The sequence below is a fragment of the Phaenicophaeus curvirostris genome, chromosome 27 (assembly GCF_032191515.1).
Source record: "Phaenicophaeus curvirostris isolate KB17595 chromosome 27, BPBGC_Pcur_1.0, whole genome shotgun sequence".
Taxonomy (NCBI): Eukaryota; Metazoa; Chordata; class Aves; order Cuculiformes; family Cuculidae; genus Phaenicophaeus; species Phaenicophaeus curvirostris.
Genome location: NC_091418.1, coordinates 74109 through 97882, shown reverse-complemented (window position 1 = coordinate 97882; position 23774 = coordinate 74109). Strand labels below are relative to the sequence as shown.

The following is a 23774-nucleotide window of genomic DNA, read 5'->3' as shown; positions in this document are numbered from 1 at the left end:
CATGGAATGGTTTGGAAGGGACCTTGAAGATCCTCCAGTCCCATCCCCTGCCACGGGCCGGGATCAGGGATGGATCAGGGGCTCCATCCAACCTGGCCTTCAACCCCTCCAGGGATGGGGGCAGCCATCACTGCTCTGGGCAGTTTGGGCCAGGGCCTCCCCGCCCTCAGCGTGAAGAAATTCCTCCCTTTGCCTAGCGTAGCCCCGCCTGGCCCGTCGCTGCGGCGCTGTGGGGCTCGGGGTCCCCGGGGCCACGTGCGGAACTTGCGGGGGAGGGGACGCGCGCACCCAGGCACTCGCGGCGCGCGAGAGTGACGTCACCGCCCGCGCGGCGCTCCCCGGGCTGGGGGGCGGGGGCGCCGGTCGGGGCGGGAGGAGGCCGGGAGCCGCCGCCGCCGCCATGATTCACAGCCTGTTCCTCATCAACGCCGCTGGAGACATCTTCCTGGAGAAGCACTGGAAGAGCGTCGTCAGCCGCTCCGTCTGCGACTACTTCTTCGAGGCGCAGGAGCGGGCATCGGAGGCGGAGAACGTGCCGCCCGTGATCGCCACGCCGCACCACTGTCTGCTCAGCGTCTACCGGCACCGCATCTTCTTCGTCGCCGTCATCCAGAGCGAGGTGCCGCCGCTCTTCGTCATCGAGTTTCTGCACCGCGTCGTCGATACCTTCCAGGTGCGGAGAAGCGGGGGGCGCCCCCTCTCCTGGGTGGAAAACTGGCTGGATGGAGGGCCCAGAGAGTTGTAAATGGAGTTAACTCCAGCTGGAGGCCGGTCACAAGTGGTGTCCCCGAGGCTCGGTTCTGGGTCCGACACTGTTCAATGTCTTTATCAATGATCAGGATGAGGGGATCCAGTAGGCCCTTAGCGAGTTCGCAGACCACACTAAGCTGGGTGGAAGTGTTGATCTGCTGGAGAGTAAGGAGGCTTTTCAAAGGGATCTGAACAGGCTGGACTGCTGGGCTGAGACCAATGGCATAAAGTTTAACATAGCCAAATGCCGGGTCCTGCACCTGGGGCACAACAACCCTGTGCAGCTACAGACTAAGGGAGGACTAACTAGAAAGCTGCCTGCAGGAGAAGGACCTGGGGGTGCTGATTAACAGCTGTCTGAACATGAGCCAGCAGGGGCCCAGGTGGCCAAGAAGGCCAATGGCATCTTGGCTTGTATCAGAAACGGCGTGACCAGCAGGTCCAGGGAGGTTCTTCTCCCTCTGGACTCGGCACTGGTGAGACCGCTCCTCGAATCCTGTGTTCAGTTCTGGGCCCCTCACCACAAGAAGGATGTTGAGGCTCTGGAGCGAGTCCAGAGAAGAGCAACGAAGCTGGTGAAGGAGCTGGAGAACAAGCATTATGAGGAGCGGATGAGGGAGCTGGGGGTGTTTAGCCTGGAGAAGAGGAGGCTGAAGGGAGACCTCATTTCTCTCTACAACTACCTGAAAAGGGGTTGTAGAGAGGAGGGAGCTGGGTTCTTCTTCCAGGTGTCGGGAGACAGGACAAAGGGGAATGGCCTCAAGCTGCACCAGGGGAGGTTCAGGCTGGATATCAGGAAAAAAAAAATGACAGAAAGGGTCATTGAGCCCTGGCAGAGGCTGCCCAGGGAGGTGGTTGAGTCACTATCCCTGGAGGGATTTAAAAGATGGATAGACGAGGTGCTCAGGGACATGGTTTAATGGCAGGTAGGAATGGTTGGACTCAATGATCCAGGAGATCTTTTCCAACCTGGTGGTTCTGTGCAGCCCCTCAGGGCGGTGGCAGCAAGGTTTCTGCTCGGCTTGCCCTGCGCCTGTGAGGCTTGGGGGTGCTGCCTGGGCTGAGTATGGGCTCTAGATCAACCCCTGCTCCCAGGAAGGGGACCTTTCAGGAATGAGGTTGGTGTTGCCGTTCTGCAGCCTCGTCCAGTCTGGGAGCTGTGAGCCCAGACCAAGCTGTCCCAGTTCTCACCAGGCATGGGCAGTGCCCGCTTGGCTGGGGATACTTCTCGGGAGCATTTGCTTCCCACAGGAGCAATTTACAGTTGCTGGCCCAAGCAGCCGTGTCCCCACTGTGCTGTGGCTGAGAGGATGGTTGGCCAATTCGGAGAGACAGCAGAGATGTCACCTGCTGCCAACAGCAGCGCTGCATCATCTGGTTTTGAAATGTCTTGTGTCCGGCATCGTGCCAGATCACGAGACGTGTGGGTGCTCGGTCAGACTAGTGTCATGTGAGCCTTTGCTTCCAGGTGGCAGCCAGAACGCCAGGGTAGACCAAGTTACGTTTTGCTCTGTTCAGAAGCCGCTTGGCTGCGCAGGCAAAAAATGAGCAATGTCAGTCACTTAGGTCTCGGTTTTTGTGAGGAGATGAGGCATGAGTGTGTTGTCACTGACTCAGCCCTGTGTTAAAGTCTGATGTGTCTGAAAAAGAAATTGAATTTGTCGTGAAATTTGCTGTGATGAAGGAGACGCAGACTTCGTAGTATTCTTTAACGATATTCTATATATATATTCTATAACTATATATGTTTTTCTTACTAAAATTGCTGCTTAGTTGGTTGCAGTTGAGGCACTTTCAAGTGCTAATTAAAAAACCTCTGAGCTATAAAAAGGAATCTTGTAATACATAAAGGCCGTAAGAGTATCTGATGATGTGGTGGTGTGCCAGCCTGCTGGGTGGTGGCAGAGGGGTGCTGAGTCTGTCTGATGGGCTAGCATTTATACTCAGAATTCCAGTGGTGTTCCACCTTCTTCAAGGAAGGGGCTGGTTTATTCCTGTGTGGAATGACACTGAACCGAACGATCACCGAGACTCTCTTCCAGAGGTTGTTGAGTAACTATTTCTTTTGCACAGGATTATTTCGGTGTCTGTTCAGAGGTGATGATCAAGGACAATGTTGTGGTGGTTTACGAGGTGCTGGAGGAGATGCTGGACAATGGCTTCCCATTGGCAACAGAGTCTAATATTCTTAAGGAACTGATAAAACCTCCCACCATCCTGCGAACAGTTGTAAACACCATCACAGGTACAGGGAAACAACCAGTAGATAAAATGGGAAGGCAGTGTGGCAATATTCCTGCATAAGTAAATTAGGGCCTGGGAAAAGAAAATTGATGCTATCCCGTGCCAGTCTAAACCCTTAGAGAGTCCTGTGTTGGTGCTTTGCTTTGAGGTTCCTTCCCATCCAGTACCAGCTGCACTTTTGTTTGTAACTGAAACAGCCACATTACGTTTCCAGTTACAGCATGAGATGACGTCCTTTGTTTAGTGTGGGGATTTTGTTGGGGTAGCCTTTTGTTTTGGTTTTCAGTTACAGTTCCCCCTGAGATGTAAATTGTAGAATGCAAACAGTGAATCTGAAAGAGTAATTTACCTCCTACAAAGAGACAGAGGGTCTCAGGGATTAACTGCACTTAAGTTTTATGAGCCAAGGACTTGTTCTGGAGCGGAGTCTAACTTTTGTGCTTGTTATTGCCTTTCTTTTCCAGGAAGCACGAATGTGGGTGACCAGCTTCCTACTGGACAGCTATCAGTGGTGCCTTGGAGACGTACTGGTGTAAAATACACCAACAATGAGGCATATTTTGATGTGATTGAGGAGATAGATGCAATCATTGACAAATCAGGTATGGAAGCTGCTTCTGGCTAAGATGAGGGTAACTTGTCCTGATAGTGCCTGAAGACACTTAGATCTTCAAAGAAGACCTCCCTCATCTAAGTGTGGGAAGCTCGATTCCTATTCTTACTCTGGAACGTTGCCAGCTTGTAAGTGCTATTCAGTCAAAAATTTTAGACAGGTACAAAGATTTTCACTTGTTCTTGTTCCTGAGGTCTTGTAAGAAATTCTTTATTGGGAAAATAGGAGGTGAGTGAAAATTGCATAGCACTATCTCCTTAGCTTTTGTGCATCCTAGTCTTGTTTAGAGTTGGGAGCTGTTGTTTGGCCATTAAAATGGACATTGCTGGTATCAGTCATTCTTATTTGTATGCATCTTCACTAGAAGTTGTTTGGAACGAGAGAAACATTGAGCTGGCAACATAGTGAGCCATAATATTTCATAAAGATAATAGATTCCCTCCTCCCCATTGGTAGTTTTCCCCCACTGAGATTTTTTTGATCAGGTTCACATAACGTCCCGTGTTTACTCTATTTCTGCAGGCTCCACAATTACTGCTGAAATCCAAGGGGTGATTGATGCTTGTGTCAAGCTGACTGGGATGCCAGACCTTACCCTCTCCTTTATGGTAAAGCTCGAAGATGTATCTTTACCGAAGTAGTATTTTGAGAAAGATTTCCCAGGCCTGCTGCTAGGATCTCAGCCTCATGCTGATGGACCCCAGTATACCAGAACCTGGGTATACCAAACAAAGAGAGAAAGAACCAACGATGGAAACTCATAGTGAACTTCAGCAATTCTGAGCCTAAAGTCTTTATTTTCAGGTTCTTTAAGAGTACTGTTAATGTGTGCTGTGATTAAGTTTCTGGGAGATAGTAGTGCTTCAGCAGGTACCCTAAAGGGCTGTCTTTTTTATGAGTATATTAACGTAATTATTTGACATGACTACATATTCTAACATGGGAAAGAGGTTATTGGGTACTGCCATCGCACAGACAAAACAACATCAAATAGTTTAACATGTTGGAATATAGATACCTGCAAGCAGGCAGAAAGTATTGAATGCCCTTCATGGACAGAAGATTGAGAAGAAGCAGAAGTTATTTTAAGCAGTACTGCCTCCACTAACCTTGTGACTTTCTTCTGTTTCAGAACCCTCGGTTATTGGATGATGTCAGCTTTCATCCATGTGTGCGTTTTAAGCGCTGGGAGTCAGAGAGAATACTCTCATTCATTCCGCCCGATGGAAACTTTCGCTTGCTTTCCTACCACGTCAGTGCTCAGAAGTAAGTGATGAATGTAGTGCCATGAATTACAAAATTGGGATCTTCCTGGATAGTTTAAAAAAAAAGAAGAAAAAAAAAAAGTATTGTTTTTACATATCAGGTGGCCAAATGAAGTAAAGGTGCATGGTAACTTGCACTTCTTTTTTAAGCCACACACTTTCTCCTTATTTGGAGCAGTGATTCCATCATCTCTGTTTGGTCAGCCATCATTTTTCAAAGGCTGATAGCAGATGAACAGACTAAAGAGGGGGAGAATTAGGCAGTAGGGATTAATCAAGCTGTTGATTTCCTACGTTTATAAAAAACTTCTAAGAATAAACCAAGATAGCTTGATAATCTTGTTGCATTTTGATCTCTCCCTGACTAGAACCACAAGTTCTTGTCCACTGTTGGCTCCATTTTCTAGAAGCAGCTTACCGTGTGCTAATTTGGGTTACAGATGCTAAAGCGTTTTGTTTGACTTAGTCAGACTTATCTCAAGGAGGTGAAAAGGAGTGCAAAATCCAATCAAAAGCACAGATATGAAGTTCAAGTGCTGCTGTGATACCTGGAACTACTTGCCAGCTTGGTTGGAACATGCAAAAGCATTCTTCATCCTTTTCTTAGTCCTCTTGTTATATTGATTGTAGTTACCTGTCCTGTGGAGAGGTAGAAAACTAAGATACTTTTGATTGAAAAAAGTGTAATTAAGACTTGAGGACAGGATTCTGACTTTGCTCTTAGATTGAGCAAATGGGCACAGGATTTACTTCTATTTTAAGTAGATTAGTTTCCAGTGTAGAAGGCAAGGACTGCATCAGGAAAGGCAAAGATGAAGGGAGGAGATTGACAAGGACATTCTGTTCACTTCTCTATTCTAGTCTTGTGGCAATTCCTGTCTATGTTAAACACAACATCAGCTTCCGTGATAGCAGCTCGCTGGGACGTTTTGAGATCACAGTGGGGCCGAAGCAGACTATGGGGAAGACTGTAGAGGGAGTGATGGTCACAAGCCAGATGCCAAAAGGTGTCTTAAATATGACCCTCACACCCTCTCAGGGAACACATACCTTTGATCCAGTTACAAAGGTGAGAGGAATGAGAGAAATTAGTTACTATTTTTTGTAATCATTTTTACCTTTCAGCAAATGAAGTTGAGCTGTTCATGCATACGTGAATGTTTCCTTGAATATTGCTTTCTGAAGGTAGTATATTTTTCTGGGGCAAGAACATTTCCTGGACAATTGTGTACTAGAAGTTGTCTTAATCCTCACAAAAAATAGCTCGGTGTCTGTGTGAGTTGTAGTTCTGTTTCCTTGGTGTGTGCAGAAAACCCATAAACTGGTGATGTGTGATGAAGCATTAGTCTGGGGGATGCTTTACAGACTTCTGCATATCAGGTTGTCATGTCTAGTACTGCACGTTAGGCCTGACCCTTTGTAAACACTGAGGGATTGGGTTGCTTAATAAGGTTTGTTTTGTTTTGGGGTGTTCTGGTTTTGTTGGCTAGTCCCACGTGCCCTGGGGTTCACTTCCTTTCTTATTGCAAACTTAAGTTTTTTGGTTTACCCACAGAAGAGCAACACTGCTTCAGCTACTTGGAAAGGAAGCAGTTCTGCATTATTTTTGTCACTGTTACACATAGGAAATGGGGCCTGTAGCACAAGCAGTGGAAATAGCATTCATGGTAGGCTTTTGGGAATCCTCATGGAAAGAGAAAGGGGAAAACAGAGGTCTGAGGCAGCTGCTCCTTAAGCTTGCACTGTGTCTGTCCAATACGAAAGGCAAGACACTAAGACAAAAACCTTTTCCATAAAGAAACGTTAAAAGCTGTCATTGGAAGGGGACTCTTCTTTAGAGGGTGTTACGGCATTTCTGTTTCACTGATGCATTTTCTGTCCCTTGAAGCTGCTGTCATGGGATGTGGGAAAGATAAACCCCCAGAAGCTGCCAAGCTTGAAGGGGACTGTGAGCCTGCAAGCTGGGACATCAAAACCAGATGAAAACCCCACTATTAACCTGCAGTTTAAAATTCAGCAGCTGGCTATATCTGGTAAGTGACTGTCAGGTAATACAGTCTCTGCTGTGTCAGTGCTCAGTCTGCAGTGTCACTAAAGTAGCTCTGGAGGCCTTCTGAAGTACACTCTATCTGAAATATGTTCTTCAATTACAAATATCATGTGCTTTGACTAAAGATAAATGGATTTGTTCTCTCTGGTGCTCGGTGAAACGGCTTATCTACATTTCCCTGTGTTCTGTGCGTACAAACCTATAAAGAATTTTAGGGTTTGGATGCATTCATAAAGAATGATTCTGACAGCAGTTGTCAACTTTCTCCATTCTCTTTACTGCTTGCTAAAATTTTCCCTATGCTCTTTTGTTCCTTTATGCTGAAGGCCTGTCTGCTTTGTTTGTGGCAGCAGTCAGTCTTATACTGTATTTGTTTGCCTTTAGGACTGAAGGTGAATCGCTTGGACATGTATGGGGAGAAGTATAAGCCCTTCAAGGGGATAAAATACATGACAAAGGCTGGCAAGTTCCAAGTCCGAACCTAGAGGATCCTGACAGTGAGGAAGAGCACTTCCCTGTTTCTCTTGTCCTAGGCTGTTGGATGCAGCCTCTTACCCCATCCATCTTTAAGGGTTGCTTCCTTGCCTGTACTAGCATGAGCAGGAGGGCCAGGGCTTAGGGTGCTGGAACAATGGCAAGTAAGGTTGACCCGAAACCATCTCATCCCTTGCTGTGTCTGAAGTATTTGGAACAATAGCAGATGGGAGAGGTGTTCAGGTCCCTGGGGGTTAGTGAGTCAGCTATGTAAGCTTGTATCACTTTCATTTTGCTGTCTTAAAGGAAATTCTAGGTATTTATTGCCTTTTGTAACTCCTCTTCCTTATATTTTGGTTGGTTTTTATCCCTTTGTAGATGATACAAAGTTGAATTTCTGTGAACTTTAACTCCAGTGTGATGGTCTTGTGTCTGCCCTTTTCCAGGCTGGAGAGCTGTATAGTTCTTGGCAGCAGAAAGATCATTTAACCACTCTGCCTCACAGGGACAGGGAGGAGAAGTGAAAAGGTAGATTATCCCACCCAGGACAGGAATTTAAGAAACCTGAGATTGGAGATGGTGATGCTGAGGGAGGAAGGGAAGAAATGGATGCTTTTTTCTAGATATTTTATAAGCTGTCATGTTCATCGAGGGTCTCGAATCTCTGGAGACAGACTGGAAGCCCGTCAATAAATCCATTAGTCTTAGTATGGTGTCCTGTGAAGGGCTGAGTGTAATGTGATCTTGTAACTGATGGGCGGTGACATCTGAATGTAGTTCTGCTTATCTTCTCATTTTGAGAGTATTTGAAGGTAGGGATTCTCTTAAAGTTTTTGGGAAGTCAAGGAAGAGACAGAGAGGTGGAAAATTTTTGTGGAGACATAGCGTCAGTGCTGTGGCTAAATTTAGACAATCACTAACTTAGTAATTTGTTGGAATCTCGTTTTGACTCTGCCTGTGTATTACAAATCAAGGTGATACTACTGTTGTCCTGCTCACTGATGTCTTTTTTGAGATGGTTGTATCCTGGTACCTTTATAGTGTTTCTGGCTGTCCTACCTCATTCCACTTCCTGTACCAATCAGCTGCTGTGCAGGTGGATTCAAGTGTATGCTGGATTTTTCACTGGGACCATCTCTTCTGCAGGAGCTGGCAGCATCTGCCCATTCCAGCCTGTACTGCATCTCTCTGTACAGCATAAATATGAAATGAGATGCATCCGCACTGTTCTGTATTGTCTGTAATGTGCTCTTTGGCCACTAGATGCCAATGTATTTTCTCTGTGGTAGCAGAATTTGTCCCTAAGCTGTTGTACATGTGACTGTGGCATCTGTCAGGTTGCTGTGGAATCCAGCATGCACAGGTCACGCTTGCAAAAAGAACATTGTGGCCCTAAATAAAGGATAACATACCTTCTGGTTTTCATGTGATGGATACTTGCAGTGGATGAGTGGCATTATGCTTGTGGAGTCGCAAGTTCCGGTGCAACTGATGAATGCCATAGCAAGTGGCTTTACTGCTGAGCATGTTCAGTGCAAAGATAACCTTCAGCAAGGGCATTAATAAAATTCATTTTTACACATTATCTGTGTGATTTGACTCAATCTTTACTTGTAAATCTATCAGGCAGCTAAAACTGCTACCAGCATGCTTGTCCTTTGCTCTCTCCCACTGCGCTAAAGAAAGCTTTTGCTTTCATATCAGATGATAATGCATAGAAATTTAGTACTCAAAAAGTAATGTGTTGATTCTGTGGCAGATAAGGCTGTTGTTAAGTTTGGGGTTTTTTTTACCAATTCTGTATTTATTTAAAATTTTAATTCATAACAGGAGGAAAAGCAAGTGGGAGAATAGAATGTCCTAACAAGCATGCCATTCTGGATTTGCTCTGTGAGTCAAGCTCAGACTCAGTTAATGAGTTCATTCCGTACGGAAAAAGCAAGTGGTATATTGATATAGATATAAGCAGTCCATGCCTACAGCTTTGCTCTTTGTTTTGGAGTCAAGCTCAGACCAGCTTAAGTAACCAAAGTAAAATGGTGTAAGGACAGAGCTTAAGCCTGACTGCACTGTCTTCCAAATTTACAGCCAAATAAGGAGTAGGAAGATGAAGTTTTCAGGAAATTAAATCTGTCCCTTTTGCCGTCAATTCACAATCATTTCCATAACAACATAGCTGCTTATGGGATGCATGGTGTTCTCTCTTGTTTTTTTTCTCTTGGCCCAACATTTATTTTGACTCATACTCATGTGATTTGATGCAGGGAGAAGGCTTGGGGACGAAGGGAGCAGTGTTAGCTTCTGCTAACCTGTAGTAAGGAAAGAAGAGTAATTTGAGAATGTGCCGTTCACACGCGTTGCAGTTTGTTTTCCTCTTGTACTGAAGGTCACAAACATCTGGACAAACAGGAAGCCCTGTCAGCATCCTTAAAGCACACAAAAGGAAGCTGCGAGGACATAGGCAGAACACTGCGGGTAGTTCATTCTTCTCTCTCAGGGTTTCATGTTGTCCTGAATCCAGTCAAGGTAACGATTCACATTTGTATAAACGCCAGGCATGTCTTTGCGGCCACAGCCTATTCCCCAGCTGATGATTCCAATTAGATACATACGATCATCCTTCATACAGACCAGAGGCCCTCCAGAGTCACCCTACAGATAAGCAGAAGGTTAGTAACAATCTCCTTTATTGTTTGGTTGGTTTGTTCCCCCCACCCCCACTGGCTTCTATGGTGCATTAGAGTCTACAGAAATGAGCTATGTAGTATGCTCACAACTCAAGAGCTCTCAGTAACAGTACTTTCACATAAGCTACTTTTTGTGTTTCGCATTCCCTCAATGCTCCTCTTGTAGGGAGAGACACTAAAAACCCTATAACACTAAAGCTTTTAACTTTGTGTGGTGCTGATTTATGAAATGTAGGTGAGATGTTGATATGAACAAAGAGGAATGCTCCTATTCAAGCTATAAAGATCCAAAGTTTTATACTGCTGTGTGCAACAGTAAAGCAAAATTGCTGAAGAGCTGTTTAAATGGAAAGGATGTGGATTGAATGTCTGCCCTCCTTGTGTTACAGTAGCTCATTCTCCACCATCTTTTCGCCTTTATTCTTCTTTTTGCCTCTTTTCAGCAGAGTGGTACCCCCTTTCCTCTTACAGATCTTCTCCTGAATGCTTTGCTTTCTTACATAAGAGAAAATATTAGGAAGTGCTGCTGAGGTGGAGTTTCCCCATCAGTTTTGTGGTATTTCCTATATTTGGGATTTTCAGTCTGTATTGTTCTGGTTTGCTTGTATAAGTGTGGCCTGCTTTCCCAGCTGTGAGGCATGGGGAATTAAGAACAAAGGAGCCAGTTCTGTTCTGTTCAACAAAAGTCTGCTAGAACTTCCATGCGGCCAAGTGCAGAACTTCCTCAAATTATTTCTTAGGCTTCTGGTTTGGTTAGCTTAGACTTTCAAGGACAGACCTAAAAGAGGAACAGGATTGGGTTTACCTTGCAGGCATCATCGAGGTGCCTCGTGTCTCCTGCACACAACATGTTGTCTGTAACTGTCCGATTGTCCAGATATCGTGATGTACACCGACTGGCTGGGAACAGTCTGACGTGACCTTCCTTCAGGTGCTCTGAATAAAATGGAGAAACTGGGAAGAAAACAACAACGTAAATATCTATATATATGTCTGTGTACATATGTGTATTTGTGTGTATATATATATACACACACACACACACACACACACACTTTTAAATAATTGCAGTTCGGTTTCTCTAGTTGAGAGGAGAATAAACAGAAGTAGTTTGGGAGTGCAGCTAAACCAATATTTCCTTGCCAAAGGGTCTTTTTTAATTCTTGAGGGATCTGCTTTGCTAGTGAGAACAGCTTAAATCTAGTTGAGAGAGAATATTGCTGAGGAGGTTTTTGTAGGCACCAAATTAAAAGACTGCTGGATTTCTTGGATGGATAAGTCATCTTTGCACAGTTACATCAATCAAAATGAAGACACAGGAAAGGCCTATGAAAATCACTAAGTGTACGAAACAGGATTCTGAGCATTTAGTATTAGCTTTGTGCTAATAATACTCAGGTGCCTTGTCATACACAATACTGAGTATCTGGACAGGAATGTACGCTTGTGTTGTGTTGGAATGGAAGGGATTTTGTTGTTTGTTGGTTTTGGTTGCTGGTTTTATTCTCCTGCATAGCTCCATTTCCCAGAGCTGAAAGCTGGCAGGACTGTTGTTTTTCAGTCTAGTTTCTAATTACAGCTGCAGCATCCTCTCCCTCTCAGAGTTTATCCTGTGCTTCCTGTAAGCAATGCTGAGGACTAGCTTTTAAAGCACCTTATGCTATACTTCTATGTTATATCTTCAAGTCTGTTCCAAAAACCCTATGAGTTCAAATCATGATTAGGTCTTGTTATGATGGATGCTTCCCAATTGCTGTCTCAAAGAGTTTACAAGTTAGAGAATAAAAATAAGTCAGTAGAAAGTGCCAGTAAAATAAGAGCTGGGGTTTTTTTTGTTTAAATGTAGGTTAGCCTGAATGAGAAAAATTACAGCAAAATGTGTTTTTTCTGTATCTCCCACTCAAGCACAAGTTTTGTAGTGCTTAAATAAGCCCATATAAGACCAGTGGTCACACATAAAGCAAGAGACCTAAATGTTGGACTCAGTATCTTCTACTTACATTCTTCATTTCTGCCATAACCAGAGATCTCGCATTCAGTCCAGTCAGGCAGCTGCAGTTCTGGGGTTGGGAGGCAGGCAGCACGGACAGTGTCTGTTTCAATAGCGCAGTCTTCTGCATCATAGTTCAGCTGCAACAGAGCTGAACAGGAAAAAAAATCCTTTCTTCAATGACCACAGAATTGAGTCAACTGTGACCTTTCCAGTCATGCACTCAGAAAAGTTCTTACCAATATCATTGTTGAAATTTTCTGAGTCAAATCTCTGATGCACAGTGTAGTTCTTCACTTGAAACCTTTGTTCATTTTCCTCCGGAGTGGCTCGGGAAGTCCTACCCAGCACGATCTTCAGCTGATCTGTACTAAAGCTGAAGAACAAGAGTCTTTCTCCCCTTGAAGGCTGCTGTTGGAGCTCCTGGCATCACCCAGGCAGTTTGACCTCAAGTGTCCTATTTGCCTTAGGTTTTGCACTAACTGCTTACAGCCATCATAGCAAAGCTCATCTGCCAGCCCCTTGCTGTTCTCAAGTCTCAAATGGCTCTGCATCTCTATTGACAACTTTGTTCTTCAGCTATTTGATATTCTGCTGTGGTATTTTAATGCCATGCTGCTAGTGTGCCCAATAAATGCCTATCTGTAATGTTCAGCACAATTAACTCTATAATCTTTGGTGCAAAATTACTTGCTGGGATAAAGAGCTTTTCTCCAAGTCTTTTACCGTTCCAGTAAAGCTGTTCTGGATGCTTCCAATTTCCAGACTTTCTACCCCCAGACAGTACCGAATCCTCAACTTACCGTTCCTCAAAACAGTGAGCAGCTGACAAAACCCAGCAGGAGCTGATCAGAATTCCTCCACAGAGGAAGTGCTCTCCGGGTACCCGGCGATACTTCACAAAAATGGCTGCTTGCCATGGGTGAGCTGCGATGTCTGCATAGGAGCCACCTTTAATCCTGTACTGTTGTCCTCTGCGCTGCCGTAAGCCACAGGTGGCTGTGGATAACAAACCCAGAAATAGGCTTTTTGTTGAGGCACTCCTGCTCTGACTTTGAATTAAGAGACTGTTAGTTGTCGGTGCATGCTGCAGCAGCCTAGCATGAACTGTTCAGGATCTGACTCATTCCTGTTTCCTAGGAAACTTGTATTTTGATTTGAAAAATACAGGAAGGAAACCCTGCCTTTTCTGTCCTCCATTTCTGCAATCTTCCCTTCTGGCAGAGGAAAGGCACTTCGGTGAGAGTGGAGCCACAGAATCTCTTTCCACTCCAAAAAGCTTTCTTTTTCCCAGCTCTTACTTTACTGTAAGAGGCTGGAGGTTAACACCAATGACATGCAGAACAGTAATGCCTCAAAGAAAGAGAAGAATTGGAAGTGCCGAGATTCTTACAGCAAGTAGGCACATTGCAGTACTCCCAAGTCAGCTGATTTCCTTTCAGTACGTGGCACCAGGGTTTGCTATCGCTGTCGGGATTCCTGCAGCACAGGAAAGAGAAGAGCTATTTGTATTATCAGATCTGTAGGGAGTTTGTAGAGACCTAACATGGCAGGCTGCACACTGACTGTACTCTTTTTGATTTTTCTAGAGATACAGAGGGCCCTGGGGGCATGTGGAATTTGCATTTAGAGAGTCTGGTGTTAGAGAAACATAGATAGATCAGGTGGAATAAAATTACTATTGTCAGTGAGCTTCATTCCCAGCAGTAATGTACTTCCTGCATTTTAATAACCCACGTGAAAGATGAGCCCTGCCTCAAAAATACCACGAGGAAGTTCGGGGAGGGTTTCTATACTCTATAACTGACCACATACCGGCAGAAATTGTGACTACCAAGGCCCAGCTGGTAAGCATCTCTTCTCCAAGCAGTATACAATTTGTTGACAAGGATTCGAGAATTCCACCTCAAACAGGTAGCTCCGGAGCTGGTAACACTGTGGCTGCCTCGGTAATCAGTTCCTCTTCCAGATTTGCAGTTGATGTTCCCAACTTTAATAAGAAAGCTGCATGTTAACCAATGGATGTGAGCCCGTCAGCTGTTCCTAACTGTGATTTCTGTTAAGGCATCTATATATTAGCTATACTTCTCTTAGTCTCTGTGTCTTAAGTATTAAAAGCTAAAACATGATTTAACATGAGAGTCTCAACTTTTCAGGCTATAGAAATAGCACAAGTCCACAGAGAACCCTTAGATATGCAGTGAATCACAGAAGCTGCAAGTTCATTCCCTGTCCCCCTGCATGTACCTTTGGAACACGAGGGCACACTGCAGTGCTCCCAGATGACCTTTCCCCCTTTATAGATATAGCACCAAGGTCTGGAATCCTCATCTGGGTTTCTGAAAGAGTTATGATATTATGCATCATTATAAAACTATTGTTATTAGCCATAGCTAATCTAGCTGCATCTAGCTCGGTAACTTAATCCTGCTCCACAGTGATGATGTTGACGGAACCATCAGAAGTCATTTGGATTCCTATTTTCACTATAAAAACGTGGAGTATGTGGAGGTGAGGATGAGACACCCAACAGCTACCAAGAGGGAACAGCTTGTTTGTGCAGGTTAGTTCATGTGCAGGAAGCACTATATTTTTAGAGTTTTGAGCAGGATCTGGAGCAGCTGGAAAGTGGCTTACAAAGGGAGTTTTGGGCACTGAGAAAGCACGAAGGAAAGACAATGGGGTGAGAGATGTATGCACTTTGTAGTCTGTCACAAGCACCCAGCCTTGGTAGATGTGAAGTTCAGACACGTCTACAGAAGCTGCAGTTGCCGCTCCTGGGCTGTGCCACCTTTGTACTTGTGCAGAGTATTAGACAGCTGCAAACAGCCATTCCTTTACTCCAGGCTGTCAGAATGGACCGATTCCTGCAGCTCTGACCTGTGCGCCGTCAGCCCCTCACCTGCAATAGTTGTGATTACCCAGTCCCAGTTCAGCAGCGTCCTGTCTTTGGCCGCTGTATGTCCGGTCCATCAAGCCATTGCTATTCCAGTTTAAACATTCAGTTCCGCTCTCTGTTTTGCTCCATGTACCCCTGTATGTTACTCCAGTATCTTTGTAGCACTTAACTTCAGTATCTGCAAAAAAGGAAAAGTTACTATAAGGACAGCACCACAAACTGCTTCCCCGGTCTCTGTTCTGTTTAAAGTTGGCTCCCAGATGTCTTGTCTAGTAAGTTGGTGAAAATGCCTCACTAGGCAGACTGCAAGTATACACAAATGTCTCCAGCTTCAAAATTTAGTTTTATTATGAGACACTGAGAAGAGCCCAAGTGTCATTCAGAAAAGTTCTTTTTAGTATTAGCTTAGAATAAAAAGAGGCAGCTTAACAGAGAGCCTCGTATACAGCAGCAGCACCTGGGTACCTCATGCTTCTGTACTGTGTAGCTAAAACCAGTAGCATCATTCAGAGTCACAGGGTATACTCGCCTATTTCACACTGCCTCCCAGAGAAACCTTGGCGGCACTGGCAGATGAAAAGCTGTGGGGAATAATATGCCTGTGAACACTGGCCCCCGTTGTAGCATTTATTTCGAGTACAGGCTGTGGAATAAGCAAAAGTAAGGAAATATTGTTAGATTTCGCAAAAGTAAGGAGGTATTGTTAGATTTCACAAAAGTAAGAAGCTGGCAATGTATCTCTCTCTTTCCTCTCCTGTCAGGTTCCTTTAGCCTGTTCTGTTTTCCCCTGCCTACCTGTTACCGTCATGTTCTTACAGTCTTTTTGTGTAGTGCTTACATTCTTCCTTTGCTCCATTCTCTCCATATGCAGTATTAGGAGCCCTCCTCAGCCTCTTGCCACTCCTGCTTAGTCCTGCCTGAGTTAGTATATATTAGTATTTTAATTTCTATCCTAGTCTATTTCAAGCCAAATTTTTGTGTGATAACTCCTTCCCTGAGACTGGAGTTCTTTAGGATGATCAGATAGGCAATCTCTCATCCTCCACCATTTCCTTTCTCCTTTTCTTCTTCATACTCACCTCTGACAGGCACAGTGTGGCAGCGACTCTGACCACTGTCGCACCTACAGTATTCTATTCTGCTCCCTGAGAGCCTCAGCCAAGTCCCCCTGTGCTGGTACATTTCTCCAGATGACTTGTCTGTGCAAACAGCTGTAATTGGAGAAAGGAAATCCTCTTTTAGAGATACAGGGAAAAGACCTGGCTGAGCAAAAGATCTTCCTTTTCTTTCCAGGAGAAAAGTATCTGTGATAGGAGCGTTGATCTAATGGGCTGCCCTTTTTCCTTCTCAGGCCACAACTGTCCCATCTTTCTCACTGTTGTGTTGCTGGGTGTACTGCTCCACTACTGACCAGTCTCTTTTTCTTTGAAGAACAGTCAAGGGAGGGGAAAACGTTGTTCTTTGAGTTATGGATGGTATTAACGGTCTGGTATTGTGCCTTCTGAATCTTTCATCCAGATAACCATGAGAAACAGCTTTCAGGCTCTGTTCCCTCAGCATCATCTGCTTTCCCCTCCTGTGTTCATAAAGCTCCAGGTTGTAGATTGCCTGGCTTACCTCTAGATCTGGCTCCCCGTCTGAAACGCATGTGTAAGCCCTGCAAGCAAAGAAGGTTCATCCTGTGAGTAATTGCTCTCTTAAAGAGCCAGTCCTCTTCCTCAGGCCTTAAAAATCAGGGGAGCTCTGAGGGTCTGTCTGCTTTCCTTGTCAGACTGCACAGTGAAAAATAGTACCTCAGCATGAGTACCGAGAATTGTAAATCTTTGATTTACAAAGAAGTAAATGTGAACAAGCAGTTAGTTTTACTCATTGACATGCATTTCCCCATAAGCCTTTGTATTATAGCCTGATTACCTTTAAGAGAGATGTCTCCTGCAGCCAATTAAATAAAATATTTTGGATAAAGTTTTAAGGAAGAAAACAAGTGAGAAAGCTTCTTTGATCAGGCCACAAGAGCAAAAATAACATAAAAAGAAAGGGGAAGACTAGGATAGCAGTTTTTTGAGAAAGAGACTGAACATTTTAGAATTGTGTAGGTTTTACTCAAGCTGTGAAATGTGAAGCTTAAAGTGAGGGGACACAGGAACCATTCATGTTCAGTGGAGTAATGATGAAAGTGATGGCAATAGAAGGAAAATTAAAGGGTGGTCACAGTGGAACTCTTGCTAATAGTGAAAGGTCACAGTGAGCAGGTAAACCAAGAAGATTTAGAGGAGTCTTGCTTACTGAAATGAAAACCAGTCAGGATAGCACAGTACTGGAGGTCCAAGTTGAGAGGTAAACTACTTTGTATGGTTTTCCTTGCTCTGGTTTCCAGTGATATAACTACATTCTCCTTCTGTCTGATGCAGACAGCTGAGTCAATGGTAAGGAAGTACTGCTAACAATGCAGGAGGATGACAAGAGCATTATCTGACGCATTAGCCTTTTACCTGACATTGAACAGTCATGATTGCTCCCACTAGCAGGAGGAGACATGGGACTTTGCCTTCCATTCTGAGCATTTTCCACATCACCTCCAAACCTCAAGTTACCTAGAGAATCAAGAAGAAAGATGTTTAACAAAGGCATTTTATGGTGTGAATGGAGTTCAAGGTCATAAATGTCAATAAAGGTTTTTAATTATGAAAATTTATGTTACATTAAAACACACTTTCTACTCTGCAGTTCTTAGCCATCTGGTCGAGCCAGTCTAGTGTCCCTGGACAGGGGAAATGGCCAGGCTGGAACCAGGTGTGCTTTTACTTGATAAACTTAAAAACCTGGCAAGCTAAAGCACACTCTGTTAGGTCTGGAGGAAACCCAGAGAGTGTTTCCTAGGGAGTAACACTGAGAGAAGTAATATTCAAGTCTTGCCCAAGGTCTCTGGGAGCCAACAGTTTTGTGTGCATTTTTAGAGAGGTGGACTTGTCTAATGAAAGAGTATAATGCTGACTGAAAAGTGTTGAGACCCAGGTCTCCGAGGCCTACCTAAGATGTCTTTTTGCAAGGGCACAACAATCTGCTGAAGGGTCAGCCTGATTACAATAACAACGGTTTAAAAGGATTTGCATTTTCTGCATAGACTGCTTCTTTGGATGAGTGAGGGCTTCTCTCTTGAATAGAGGGTGCGTTGGCAAGGAGACTTTGGTTGATGATAGATGGAGACAGCACTGCTATATCTTTGATTTTCGATATTTCTACAGCTTCTCCCCAGCTTAGCCTTTAGTTTCTGCTGCTGTCATATGCTCTTGCTGAAAAGCCAGAGGATGGCAATTGGCTGGCCCACTGTCTTTTGAGCTGGCGTGCTCATTATTCATTGCAGCATTTCTTTCCATGTGTCATTTCTATGCAGTCACAACTACATCTTATTCCCTCTAATCCCTTCAGCAGCTTTACATTTTGGACAGAGCCCTCTTCTATCCCACATGAAGAGTTTCTGCTTCAGTCTCCAGACTGATTTACATCGTCTGTCTCCTGCAGCAGTGGTCTTGGGAGAGAATCTTCAATGATCTCCTCTGAGAGATCGCTGGCTGGTATGGTGTGGCTGGGGTTAATGATGAATTTGGATTTCTGCCTACATTCATGTTATTTACTTTGAAAAATGTACTTCCCTCTTCACTCATCAAATGTTAATTTCCTGCCTGGTGAAATTGCTGTTCTGACCTGGCCACAGGATAGGAACATTGGCCATAGGAAGGACATTTGGCTACTGTGATGCATCTGTATTTCTTCCTACTGTAGCAAAATGTATTTCTGTCTGGCCCTGAGCAGGCAAGTTTCTTGGCAGAAGCATGTGTTTAGATTTCTATCGCGCTGACTGTGGCAGGAGATGCTACCATCCTGTGCCTTGGCTGCCCCTCCCCCAGTTTGTTTTCTGACAAAGGAGGAAAAACTATTTCTTTCAGCAAAGCCGAGCACCTTGTGTTACTGCTGACTGCTTTAGGGCAGCCGCTGGGAAGAGAGAAAATTCTGAGGAGTGGGGCCATGCTCATAACACGGTGTAGTCTCGAGTGTATACAAAATTTTACCACTGGAATTAAGCAACATGGTTTTTTTTTCCTTGCTGCACTGAATGCCATTTCTAATCACCTCCTCACAGCAGTAAAATACAGTGGATGTGACAGACCTAAGCAATGAAGGACTTTCTGAGGTGGTCTGTTGCCTATGAAGGCAATGCCCTTTGCTGTGGGCTTCTGGCCCTGGAGGAAAAGTCCCCCAGAGGACGTATTTTGCCCATCCTTTTCATCTTGGTGACCTTGCAGTATCTGTAACAGATCAGTCATATGTATGTATGTATGTAAAAGAACTCCAGTAAAGCCTGACCTTAGCAGCATGAGCTTGGTTGCTACCAAAGTTCTGTTTTATATTTAGAAACACTGCTGGACTTGAGGACTTTAAATGAGGACTTACTGGTACACCAACAGGACTCTCTGTTACGGGGTGAGGAGGCTGTTGTTCATGAGAAAACCGAAATGAGCAAGATGGATACACGTGATTATAACAGTGCCAGAAATTTAGAAACTTACTGCCTATGGGACTTTATCAGAACATGGCATTAAATAGCAATACATCAATTAAAAACTGGGAAGTTGTTATTGATTTTTGCAGAAGAGTAATAGCTTCTAAGAACTGAAGTTGTCATTATTATGTAATCTGAACTCTTACGATAAGACAAATAACTTTATCACAGGCTTCCTGAACTGAAACCCTAATTTTCTTCTGAAAAGTAATAGTTATTCCTGTATGCAGTAATAGTAGCTCTTTTTTACTACTGAACAAGGTGTAAGCAATCACCAGTGTGAGACGATTTAGCTTGATCCTCTGTGCTAACGAGACTGTTCTAGCAGTCAGTCTAGATGGCTCAGATGATGAATCGTGAGAATGTGATGTAGATGGGACAGACACACACACGGACACACACACACACACACGCGGGTTTGAACAAGACCAGCACCAGAGGTCCCTTTTCTTTCTTCCTTTAAAAAGATACATCGACTCCCATAAAAACCAAGAGCTGGGAGTGAGGCAAAGCAGCAGGCAAGCAGGTATAATTTCATTCCCAGTCTCTAGGACTGCTCTCTCTCCCAGTCTATCACCTTTTTATCTATGTTATATCATCCCTGAGCAAGTAGAAAGGTAACCCAATTATTTGAGAAAACTACCACTTCCAGAAACTAGGAACTTAGACTTTGTTTATATAAAGCCAGAGAAGGCAGCCGGCTAATAGCTTGTAAAACTGGAGTATGACAGATGAATGAGTCATAAACTGGGATTAAAGGCTAAAGAAGGGAGAGAGTTTGTTTGTGGGTTGTTCATTTTTAAAAAGATTTGTTCAAAGAAAAAGCAAAAAGCATGAGTATTGCAGTCTCTGAAGTAGAACTGAGAGTACAGTAGGATAGTTTAGACTGTGGTTTCTCATCTGCGCAAAGGGAAGGCTTAAATTGCAAGTCAAACTGAAAAGATTGACAGGAACAGCTGCCAAGACCCTCAGTTACTCCAAGTCTTGTCTTTAGGTCACACCTTGAGGATGAGGTCCTTGTAAACCAGAGCATCTCTCGGGGATTTCTGTTAGTATGTAGATTTTGCAGCATACATTTTACATACTCTTAGGAAGCATTCTGCATTGTATAACAAGCCTTTTTAAAAGCTGTAAAAGTGATTTCCAAATAAGCGTTGAATTCAATTGAATGTGAACTAAAGCAGCAGCATTCCCAAAGCTGCAGTGGATGAGCTGAACTGAGCCATCAGAGAGATGAGCCATTTGGTTGCCGCTGTAACTGTGTGTTATCTTTACTCCCTGCAGCTGTAGCTCATTACTGGAGCTATGCAGGCTTGTGTTTTGAATCCCATAGCAGCAAGGTTTTAACTTGCCAATTGTCAGTACCACTGGTCATCTTTGTTACCATCTGTGGACAAGGCCTGAAGTTTTTACGGCTTTAAGAAATGACGTTCTGCTAGCTAACACTTAGTTAAGAAAAGATTTATTCAGTGAAACTACTTACCAGAGTTGAGCTGCTTTGTTAGAATTTCTCTCTGAGAAGCACTGTAAAGAACTTTTGAGACCTCATTTCTGAGGTCCCCAAAACAAGGCAACATTGGTGAAATCTGATTTTGGAGGCTTATATGGGAGGACATAGTGGCAAAGCTGGTGCAACTAATATCTTGGGGAACTCCTGTCTGTCTGAAACCAGCAGGAAACCATAGTTTTCAGGGTGAAGAGTGAAAACATTGTTTAAATTAAAGAAAAAAGGCATTTTGATCTTGGAGGCTGACATGAAAGGAGTCATCCCTATTTTAAAAGCATCCACATGTTTTAATTAAGATCATGGCTATAATCCATTTTATCCCATACAGTCTGCTATACAAGTGGATTCTAGTCTTCATGGCAGATAGCCTCTCTGCAGTTGTCTCGCATCAGAAGCCACATCCTCTCCTTCACCTATTTCTGCTGCGCCTGTTCAGACTCGCTTATCTCCTAATGCTGCAGCCCTTCTCCTCTCCTTGAGGGGACGCCTGTCCATCCCTGGTGGCTGCTGTCCCACTCCACAGGGAAAATTGGTAACAGATGTTGCCAGATGTTTATTTTCAGTTTCGGGGAAAGGTACAACTTGGGCCAGTCATTTGGAATGTTCCGAGTGATAAGCCTTGTCAAACTGAAACCATATGGCTGTTTGAGAAATTCCATGTTTACGAGACTCCAAGCAAAAACCTTCAAGCAATGCACATTCTGCTAGGGCTCTCCTAATGGTTTGTGCCTTCTGCTCTCACTATTTCTGATCAAAAACATTCTGGCAATAAGCCATAGGCCCAGATGTGGTGTTCTGGCATTTTGATTCTATACTTCCAGGTACAGTAGGACATAAAGATATACGATACCCTCAATTTATCTCTTTGCTGAAGCATCAGCAGCAGGAATACTTCATATCTCACATTAATTTATTATTAATAACAGCCCTTCTAAGCAATGAGAGTGTATTACCTTACCGATGTGGAATAAAACCTAAAAAGGGGAAGTATTTTATAAAAGTTGAATAAAAAGTCGCCAATACAAATTCAAAGTAGCTCTCCATGGCGTATGCCTCCCTGTGGCCTAGTTCTGTCCCTTACAGAACACTTTGATTCTGAATTTATAGCAGTGATAGCTTTCTGGCTGATGAACAGCTATCTTGATCTAAGTCAGGCAAAAGGCTGCAGATCCTTGCTGCCTTTTCCTGCCTTCTGGAGAAGTTGCTTCTGTACTCTTTTTTTAGTCCGAGCAGATGAATATCAGACTTGGATTATTTCTATCCAGCACGGAACAGTGGACGGGCCCCTGCTTTGGGGAAAAATAATTTAAAAAACAAAACAAAAAAGTAAGAGCCTCTATTCTTCGAAGGCATGGGAGGAAATGGATATTTCAAACTCTGCCTTCATTTTGAGGATCATTCTCAATATCTCCTGTGGTATTGGCCGCATTTCAAAGCAGCATGTTTAGGGAGAAATGGAGAAGACCCGTCCTCCCCGTCTTTGTCCCTCCATTATCCTGGCTGGGAGCCTGGATGAAAGTCTGATCTCCTCCCAGGGTGACCATAAATCATCCTCTCACAGCTGGCTCTCTGGATCTCTCCTTACCGCCAGGATATTTGTCCCTAGGGCTTCCTTTGTTCCAAGTTCTTTGCTCAGGTTCTTTGTCCAGAAGACTCCTCCCGGCAAACTGCTCCGAGCCTAGGGCTCTGCGCTTTACCTGGAATAGCTTGCCTGAACCGACGAAAAGCAAGTGGCTTTGCCCAGCATTCTGCATCCTTTCCAAAGCAGAGCTGCAACAGCCCAGCCAGCTACCGCCGTGGGATTTATCGAAAAATAACAGTCAGCGGTATATAACGTCAATGATTTCGGAACGGGAAATGCACTCTGTGAGGCAGGTGCAATGCAGTACCTACCTTTTTGTTGCTTCTCCTCTGTATTCTGCCGGCTGTTCCCTTGGCAGCCCAGCCTGCCCCGTCCTCCCCGCCGCCTCCGAGCGGCTGCAGCCGCGGCCCGAGGGGGAGGAGACTGCGGCGGGGACTCGGCTCGGGAGCGGGGCTCGCTGCCTGGGGGGAGCCAGGCGGGATTCGACAGCCCGTTCGCTTTGTCCTGGCAAATCAGAGCAGATTCACTCTTCAAAGCGGTTCCTCTCCGTTGAACGCCCCAAGCTGCGGGGGCAGCGTGAACAGCCCGTGGGGAGGAGCAGACACTGCAGGTGCATCGCCCTGGCTGCGGGATCCCTCCTCGGACCGAGAAGCTCCTGTTTCAAGCAAGAGCACGGTATGCTCTGCTCTGAACAGCATCCAGGGAGAATCTTCGGCAGAGGGACCCTGGCCTGCATGTGCAGCGAAGCGTGCCACAAACAGAGGAGAAATGGTCTGAGGAGCTCTAAAGTTAAGTAGGGACAATGAGCAAAACTTCTAAGGATCCCTAGATAGAAATAAGGAATGGCACGTTGAGGACTGAAGAGTTAAGTGTTGCTGAAGCTGTCCTAAAATGATGATCTGGTCACCTGGTGTGGCCACCAGGTAGGTGGTGATCAAGGTGTGGCAGAGAAGTCCGAATGTCAGATTTAGAGCTCCACTTAAGGGCTGGGTCATGAAAACTGTTGATGATGCGGTTGGCGCAGTAATGGACAAACCTGGGTTTTTATAAACTGACTCAGTAGAAACAACACTCCTGACACCATCTGGTGTAAGCACAGACACAAGAAACGGTGTGTAAGGGACCTCCGTCTTAAGGAAGCAGCGGCACAGA

The 23774-nt window shown here is 44.6% G+C and overlaps 3 protein-coding genes and 1 long non-coding RNA gene across 6 annotated transcripts in view; 2 read left to right on the top strand and 2 right to left on the bottom strand.

The window, feature by feature from the left end:
* The window catches only part of IKBKB (inhibitor of nuclear factor kappa B kinase subunit beta), a 229314-nt gene that overhangs the window by 192363 nt on the left and 13177 nt on the right, over positions 1-23774 (top strand). The gene's annotated exons all lie outside the window — the stretch shown is intronic.
* AP3M2 (adaptor related protein complex 3 subunit mu 2) lies at positions 370-8981 on the top strand. The gene is made up of 8 exons (XM_069877382.1): positions 370-673; positions 2824-2995; positions 3459-3596; positions 4130-4215; positions 4740-4873; positions 5734-5941; positions 6761-6905; positions 7307-8981. The coding sequence occupies exons 1-8, from the start codon at positions 401-403 to the stop codon at positions 7405-7407; spliced, it is 1257 nt and encodes a 418-aa protein (XP_069733483.1). The 5' UTR covers positions 370-400; the 3' UTR covers positions 7408-8981.
* LOC138731450 (uncharacterized) lies at positions 2054-5740 on the bottom strand. The gene is made up of 3 exons (XR_011339166.1): positions 5421-5740; positions 4717-4918; positions 2054-2390 (listed from the first exon to the last, which is right to left on the bottom strand). It is a non-coding gene; the product is annotated as an uncharacterized lncRNA (long non-coding RNA).
* PLAT (plasminogen activator, tissue type) lies at positions 8964-23027 on the bottom strand. Of its 3 annotated transcripts, none has more exons than XM_069877377.1 (14): positions 22934-23027; positions 17465-17566; positions 16590-16629; positions 16052-16183; positions 15502-15615; positions 14976-15150; positions 14321-14412; positions 13889-14063; positions 13467-13552; positions 12877-13072; positions 12313-12449; positions 12084-12224; positions 10889-11037; positions 8964-10048 (listed from the first exon to the last, which is right to left on the bottom strand). In XM_069877377.1, the coding sequence occupies exons 2-14, from the start codon at positions 17543-17545 to the stop codon at positions 9890-9892; spliced, it is 1677 nt and encodes a 558-aa protein (XP_069733478.1). In that variant the 5' UTR covers positions 17546-17566; positions 22934-23027; the 3' UTR covers positions 8964-9889. The 3 variants fall into 3 exon arrangements, with proteins under 3 accessions (XP_069733478.1, XP_069733479.1, XP_069733480.1); XM_069877378.1 differs by lacking the exon at positions 22934-23027 and adding an exon at positions 21017-21723; XM_069877379.1 differs by lacking the exon at positions 16052-16183.

Excerpts from the sequence above, each read along its gene's own strand:
- AP3M2 (XM_069877382.1), top strand. The coding sequence starts at position 401 with ATGATTCACAGCCTGTTCCTCATCAACGCCGCTGGAGACATCTTCCTG. Across the intron at positions 674-2,823 it reads GCGTCGTCGATACCTTCCAG|GATTATTTCGGTGTCTGTTC; the intron begins GTGCGGAGAAGC and ends TCTTTTGCACAG. Across the intron at positions 2,996-3,458 it reads AGTTGTAAACACCATCACAG|GAAGCACGAATGTGGGTGAC; the intron begins GTACAGGGAAAC and ends TTTCTTTTCCAG.
- PLAT (XM_069877377.1), bottom strand. The coding sequence starts at position 17,545 with ATGTGGAAAATGCTCAGAATGGAAGGCAAAGTCCCATGTCTCCTCCTG. Across the intron at positions 13,553-13,888 it reads GGTAGTCACAATTTCTGCCG|GAATCCCGACAGCGATAGCA; the intron begins GTATGTGGTCAG and ends CCTGTGCTGCAG. Across the intron at positions 13,073-13,466 it reads CTGCAATGTGCCTACTTGCT|CCACCTGTGGCTTACGGCAG; the intron begins GTAAGAATCTCG and ends TGTTATCCACAG.